General features: G+C 33.5%; 1 protein-coding gene across 15 annotated transcripts in view; it reads left to right on the forward strand.

Annotated features, from left to right (window-relative positions):
- Positions 1–1,075, forward strand: part of LOC105828790 (CREB-regulated transcription coactivator 1) — a 30,647-nt gene extending 29,572 nt beyond the window's left edge. For all 15 annotated transcript variants that reach the window (XM_012667289.2, XM_028189913.1, XM_028189914.1 and 12 more), the window contains 2 exons: positions 228–384; positions 649–1,075. In XM_012667289.2, the coding sequence (XP_012522743.1) occupies positions 228–384; positions 649–866 (375 nt within the window). In that variant the 3' untranslated portion in view covers positions 867–1,075. The remainder of the gene's footprint in view (positions 1–227; positions 385–648) is intronic.
- The last annotated feature ends 7,198 nt before the right edge of the window (positions 1,076–8,273 follow it).

The following is an 8,273-nucleotide window of genomic DNA, read 5'->3' on the forward strand; positions in this document are numbered from 1 at the left end:
TTATTTGATGATACATATTGTAATTATTTTGTTATTTAGAGCAATCTAATTTTACAAAATTGTTTTAATTTTTATATATAATTTAACTTAATTTAATCTTAACTTTCAATCAGTTTTCTATTGATGCAATCCGAATTTTTAAGAAAAAAACTTCAAATTAATATACCTCGGAGTTTGAATATTTGTTATCTTTGTTTAATACTTGTTTTTTACTGTTTGTGCTTTAGAACGACGTGATTAATGTTGGAGGCGAATTAGGAAGCGGGGACACAGGATACTTCAGCACGAGCCCACAAATGGCGTATCAACCTGCGACGACGACGACCACTGCTACTCAGCAGCTAACACCGCAAACTCCAAATACACCTACGATTATTCTCACAGGTATTATCGGTATTTTTAATTGTCTCGTAACGGAAAACATTTAATCTCTTTTTAAATAAGTGTTACTGTTTATAATATATATTTTATAATAAAAAATGTTATCTATGAAATCATTTAAGGATACTATATTATATAGACAAAATATTATATAAATAAATTTTAGCTTTATATTTTCGAGTTGTAATAAGTTGTAAAGAAAATGTATTAAGTGGTTTGATATTATAAAACAATGGAAAAATTTATTCGATTAAAAATGTGTTTCAGACTTTTCTGGTGCGGATGATCTTACGAATCCGGAGTTTGTAAAAGATCTCGGGACAGCAATGATGGGTGATTTTGACCCGGAAATGTTTCCATCGGATGATGCCCTCAGACAGGGCCTCGATCCGATCGATGTAGATGGTTTACAAATGCTTGCTGACCCTACAATGGTTATATCGGATTCCAGCGCCGAAGCCCATTTTAGATTAGATCGACTTTAAGGAAAGAAATTTTACTCATTTACCAACCATTCGTGTCGACTATTGCATAGGATAAAATAAATTCTGTCCTGGTGTCGTGATTAATTCTTAAGACACTTCGACATATTGGGGTACCACTTCTTGGGCACTGGCAGATTTGCAGGGAAACGTCAATATATATATAAATGTTTGTCAATTTTATTTACAGCGTATAAATTCTTTTAAGTTAACTTATACACGAATATTTTTATCTCGTTATAAAATCTAAGCATTTTTAATCTCAATCTATACATGATATCAGATCTGTATTGTTTTTATGAATAGCGTGTTTGCGTCTGAAATATTTTTGAAATATTTTCTGGAAACAGGTCAGTGGTCAATGAAAGTTGTTTCCCGTTCGTGATAAACCGCTACTTGACGATTAAGTAATATAATATATATATGTGTGTATGTGTGTGTGTGTATATATATATATATATATATATATATATATATATATATATATATATATACATATATAAATCTTTATTAACCCTTTTTTTATTTTACACTACTTTGTACATTGTATCATGTATGATCTCTAAGAAGCACAAAAGAAAAAAGATTTACTGATTTATACATGCTTTTATCATAATGCAATTATAGTGAAGTAATCTACCATTAGGCCAATTTAAAGTTAGAAAAAACGATCGATTATATTCCTCAATGAGGAGTAATTAAAAACGCATAAAGATATAGAAGTGAGAGAGGAGGGAGATGCCTATCGGCGGTACACGCCAACAGCGATCTAGATTTTTACGTTTCCTTTTCCTCATTACACCTTGCGAGCAACTTACGATCATAAACACTTACGTTAGTAGTATCTAATCTGTACAAATAATTCATTATTTTCTCCTCTCACTCCTTGATATCGCATTCGCGTTATACTATGAATTAGTTTAGATTACACAAGATTGTATTATTGAAAAATTTGAAGCTCGATTAATAGTCATCGAAAATTAAAATCGGACCTGTGATACTGAACGATTAAAAAAAATTTAAAAGCAATCTCATCAAAGAGACTGCATTTTTGGGAATGGGCTTTTCTACATTTCAAACATGCAATCCTGCTACTGATAACAAATTCTACATTATTTTTACAATTATTATTTCGTTTAAAAAGAATGATTAATTGCAATTTTCAATCTCTCCGATAATTATTACTTTTTGTTTATCGCTGAATAAACGCAGTGATAATAACGAGCAGAAAGAAAATGTCATATGCGTGTACCCTCGGCGGTTGTCAATTGTTTTTTGAAAGTAATACGTTATACTTTATGTACATTCGATAATTAATCGAATGTGAAATTAAGATAATTGTTAATAACTGTGAAATCAAGAAGATGACTTAAATCTAGGCACATTGTAGCGTATCATATCTTTCTCGATAACATTTAAATCTTTGTTCTATAGTTAAAGACATAATGTAGATGATTAGTGTTTACGGAATCAGGCTGCAGGATACCGAAGAGCGCGGTAGAATCTATGGTATAGTGTAATCTGAGGCCAACGGTGCATTTCAGCACACATACACTTTTCACGTTATATTAAATAGATTGAAATTTGAACAGACGTAAATCGCAAATAAAATCGCTATCGCTAATATCACGTTCATATCTTATAAATATAGATCATCTTCTGTCTGCAAGGATAAATAAATATATAGGAATGGTGCTAAGAAAGCTCTTGTATGTACGAAGTGTAACGAAGAATACGTCTCTTTTTACATTATTGCTGTTATACTAGCTATCGATTAGCGCACACTTCGTAATTACAGGGACTTTTCTACACGATGAGAAATCCGCAGAGAGTGCATCTTGACGGAAGAAATTTAAACAATAATCTTTAAATATATTTAAAATGTGATTAATGTGACCAACAATTGAATCATTAATATATTCAAAAGTTTATCATAGTAGATGAAATTATCTTCCCGTTTGCTCTCTCTCTCTCTCTCTTTTACTTGCAAAATCTCGTCCGCGTATATGCAAATGCAAGAGGTGCCAAAAGCGCGTAGATATTCGTCATAGATTATAAGATCGTGCTATCGACTCATCGTGCAATATAAACGTGTGTGTGTGTGTGTGTGTGTGTGTGTGTGTGTGTGTGTGTGTGTGTGTGTGTGTGTGTGTGTGTGTGTGTGTGTGTGTGTGTGTGTGTGTGTGTGTGTGTGTGTGTGTGTGTGTGTGTGTGTGTGTGTGTAAAATCGTCAGTCGTTTAACGTAAGGTTTAAACCAAGTTAAATGTTAACCAAGATCGTAACGTCAATTTGTCATTGTCATTTTAATTGTAAATACGAAAGGCTTGCAAAAGGGAATGTAAAGAGCACAGAATTTTAACTTTAGAATCTTTGGAAAAGAAAGACAGATTTATTCCTGTTATCTAATATTTTGCGACACATACATTACTGCCTTTAGACATTCAAAAGGTAAAACATTATGGATGATATGTACAATATGGCAAAAAATGACATTACTGTTAATTGTTGTACTAATTAAACGAATTTAATCAATTCATAAAATCTTCAGTTAAATTGGTATCATTTTTATCGGAATAAAATATTGTAAAATTATTGTTGAAGTAGATATATGTTGTATGATATAATTTGACAGCGATAATTTCAGCTCGAATTTATTTTAACAAATGAAAATATAATTGTAATAGTATCGAGTTGTTGACCTTACTAATTTTATAACTATAACGAGAATTTGTGTTTTTAAATTATAATCTTTATTGCATAAATACTATTCTTAGACATCGTGTATTTTTTCTTGCTTATATATCTTCTAACAAATTTTTTTTTTTTTTTACAAATATTTGATGTATGTTAATCTCATTCGAAATAATATTTAAATAGCAAAGAATTATTTATTTCAAATTGCTTGTAATTCAGTAGTGAACGATGCCTCGATACTAAACTTACTCTTTTTAATTTGACGACCATAATTAAAAAATGTGTGACTCCTGGAAACACGTTACGCATGAACAAAAAACAATTTTTTGTAAAAGAACGTTTACAAAAGCAGCTCTATAATATCGGCATCTCTTTGACGATTTGTATAAGCTCGCGATGAAATTCGAAGACAGAATGTAAATGTATAATACCGCAATAGATTATATATATTTTATTTAGCGTTACACACACACACACACACACACACACACACACAAATTCAGATTACGATATAAATCAATTTTCTAAAGGCGAATCTCTTTTTAAGAGTAGAAAGTGAAATAAGATTTCTACTGAATCGTATTTTTTAATTTTAAAAATCATCATACTCCAACGTAGCACGACCAAAATATTCTCAGGAAGTTTTTACAGTTTGAAATGTATAATCCTACAATTCGTACGTATGTTTCCTTACTTGTTGTTATACGAAATCACGTTGAAACCTCAATGGAAATGAATTTTAATTAATTTTGTTCCTTTCTGTATGTTTTTAAATTCCATGCCTAGTTTTTTGTAATTTCTAACTGGAAACACTTCCTACTACATTTTCTTCTTATCCTAATCCACATGCATCCTAAGAATATACATACACACACACACACACACACACTATCTCTCTCTCTCTCTCTCTCCTTTCTTTTTCTCTTTCTTTCCCTTTTCTCTCTCTCTCTCTCTCTCTCTCTCTCCTCCCCCACTCTTCCCCCTCTCTCTCCCCGTATCTCTCTCGCCCTCTATTTTATCGCATCGAGGAGAGGAGAGACTGGCTTAAGATTAATAAGATCGCAAGCCAGTTGTGTAACGTGCAATTAAAGAAAATAAAATAAGCAGCGAATGCAAAAGCGTCGCTGCCTATAGTCTCGCGCTCGATCGGTCGCGTCGATGAGGGCTTAATGAAAGAAAATTTGTAATATTTGTATATAGCCATGTTATACTGTGGTAAAAGAAAATTACCTATTATTATAAATAATATTATATATATAAATATATATTATATATATATTATCTATATGTAATACCGTTACGTTGTTGTACTACATTATTGTGAACACCATTTCTCAGACATCGATTTTTTTAAATAAAAAAGAAAAGAGCTCTCTTTCGACACACTAAATGCCAAGCCAAATTCGTCATGTTATTTGCCACGCGTGTGGCTCGCTCGTGTCGACTATGCGTGTACCATGTGTATCTTGCAATCATTGCATTCATATGACGTATTTGTATGTGCCGGTGAATTATCGTTTGAAATGTTTCTTCGCTTTGTATATGATTCGTTACATAGCGTACAGAGAAGTTTCCACAGATATCCAAGAGATTATACAGTGATTAAAATGTTGCTCCAAAATATTCATTTTCATTCAACTTTCCATTAATTTCTGACCTGTCGTATATTTTTAAGAAACAAATAAGTTTGATGAACAAAATCAAGGAAAATAAGAGCGTCTGCGATTTTCCAAGAAAGAACAGTGCCTAAGTGTCTAAATAACGATTCGTTAGATTGAAATTTATCTTAATCCAACTGGCGGATATTTTGCAAATTATACTATTTTTGTCAAAGTATCGTTACCTGAATGACAATTAATTTGCACGCAATTTCAGCAACATGTTATGAAAAGTCATTTAAAAGTAACAACAAAAGTATAATTATCTAAGATAATGTAAAAAGTATGTCGATTAGCCGCATAATCGAGTAATATTTGATGGTATTGATTTTATTCGTGAAAGATATATACAAAAATGATTTGAGTAACTGGACTGGTCTGATAGCTTATTTTTATTTAAAGAAGTGCATCTTGTAAATGTGACAATACATTCGAAAAAATATAAGGTTGAATAGTAACTAGTTAATAATTATTAATAAAAGTTAAATAATTGAGTTACAAAATCAAGAATTTTTAGCTTAACAAGTACATAGTTAATTTTATATGAATTCATTTTTAACTTCAACTAGTTATTTTAAAACATTAACTTATTAACTTTTTTCCTAAGTGAAATGTTTACCTATGTAAAAGAAAAAAATCATTCATCCAAGTAAAAAATATGACATTTCCTTGTTATTTTATGTAAATAAAATAATTTACAAAAAATTATTAAATTTGTTTGATCGATTACTAGAATTATTTGATGATTTGTGTTGTATTTGTTTTATTTAGAGTAAGCTAATGTTTAAAAAATTATTCTAATTTAATATATGAATAATGCTTTTTAAAATTAATCTCTAATTTAACTGAAGTTAAATAATGAAAGATGTTTCTCTGCCCTTTTTCTTGATTTCGAAAAGAGTTGTCTCTCTCAGCTCAGTTACTAGAATTATTCCGCATCTCTATTTTCAAAGAGCAAAGATCTTTCGATTCGCTTTGCGTTGTCCGAATCACATAGACTTTATGCGATATATTTATTCGGAAGGAAAATGCTCAGATATAAGGAAAAAAAACAGGCGAATACTCTCATTCACATATTCATAGTACACGATATTCGCAGAAAATATCTCCATGTAGCATCTAAGTTTTCTGGACATTTTCACGAATCCTAGTCATCGATGTAAATAATTGTTTTATATTATTAAATACTAAAGTAGATCGATCAGGGAATGAGAAGGGCAAATTATATATTTCAGGATATTACGGACTTGTCGATACACGGTGCATTATCTGTTTCCGATATCCATAATGTATAAGCGCACAAAAAACTGATTAACGATTTTATGTATCTTCTTCGTGTTTAATCGTGATTTTTATTAATTAAATCTTGAACGTCTACGAAGCGTCTGTGTTTTTGCTTAGGTACCTCTCTTTTTCTTTATCTTTTTATCTCGATTGGCGCTAAGAATTCAGCTTGCAGAATGCGGCGAAAAAAGTGAATCTACATGCAAGATAAATTAATAAAAACCATAATCAAAAGTACACATTTTTGCTTTATATATATATACAAAATCAGAGAGGAACCTGAGAGCGGTCATCGCGTCGTTTTAGGTGTTTTCATCCATCAGCGCCTCTATGTGCACAAAATGTGCCCATTGAACTATGTAGTCAAATAGCTATGAATCCCGTAGGTAATGTGCATAACTTTTTGGGTCTCTTCTATGCTATGTCCACGTTTATTTGATTCTGTTTTATGCTATATCCGTAAATTTTACAATTATATGGATTCATATTTTAAATCTGTTTTATGCAAATGTGCATAATAGTCTTCTATAAATGTGCAATACTACATATACATGATATAAATTCAATTAATTGATTTGATAAAAATTCACTCACCGATTGCTGTCGCTGCTCCTGCTGCTGATGCTACTGCTATATTCCATTTCCAGAATACCGCTTTCTGCTGACATCATCCTGCTATTCTCGAACCGCACATTAATAACGATCGCCCGATACTTTATTCGGCACTCCCGATATTACGAATAATATATCACACACGAGTAAAACGTAAACCGAGCGCGAGAATTTCACTTGGCGCGACCGTTACATTTGAAAAAATACGTAAAAAGTACAGCACGTCGTAGTAATACTATTCTAGACTCTAGAATAGTAGTATACGTTTTCTCTGCCTTACCCTACGACTATGACTACGACACCTACGTCTCGTTCTCTGCCTTCGGCCTTACTCGAAACCGAAGGCAAACGCGCTATTACACATGAATAACCTCTGCTACTTACGCGATCTCACATGGCTCGCATATCGTTTGTAGCGCCACGGCACTCTGAACACAACACCGTACCTGCGCACAATTCGAATCTAAACACACGAGACACGCACGGATTCAAGGAACGTCCGACCGGCGCTGGAGCGCGAAGAAACATGGCGGCAGCAGCATACGGGGCGTACGTGACTGACCGCTGGCAGGCAGACTCGGCGGTACTCGGCGCTAGTCGGCGCCACTCGGCGCGCCTGCGCCGCTGCCGCCATGTTGCTCCGTTGCACCACGCTCCCCAGTCACGTACGCCGCTCCAGCGCCGCCGGTCAGACGCATCAGACGCTCTGTCGAATCCGTGCGTGTCTCGCGTATTTAGAATTCGATTTGTGCGTTTGCCTTCGGTTTCGAGTAAAGTGTTCGCGTGCGTGTTCGAGCAAAGTGTTTCTCGAAGGGAATACGTTCGTAGAATATCGCGAGTGCCAGTTATGTGAAGTGAAATGAAGTGCTACTAGTCGTCGTGCGAGCATACGAAATAGAAAATTCTAGAAATGAATTTGTCTCCGTTTATTGTATCTCGGCGCGTAATTTTCATTCAACGGCGTAATTTTCATTCAAATTTTCTTTCCTCGGCCTACGTTTCCACGAAATTACGTGACGTTACGCCACTTTCGTGCCATATTGATTTTCGCCGCCAATCAGACGAGCCGTCCTTTTCACGTATTTTTTTAAATGTAACAGTCGCGCCAAGTGAAATTCTCGCGCGCGGTTTACGTTTTACTCGTGTGTGATATATTATCGA

Source organism: Monomorium pharaonis, chromosome 8 (genome assembly GCF_013373865.1).
Source record: "Monomorium pharaonis isolate MP-MQ-018 chromosome 8, ASM1337386v2, whole genome shotgun sequence".
Lineage (NCBI taxonomy): Eukaryota > Metazoa > Arthropoda > Insecta > Hymenoptera > Formicidae > Monomorium > Monomorium pharaonis.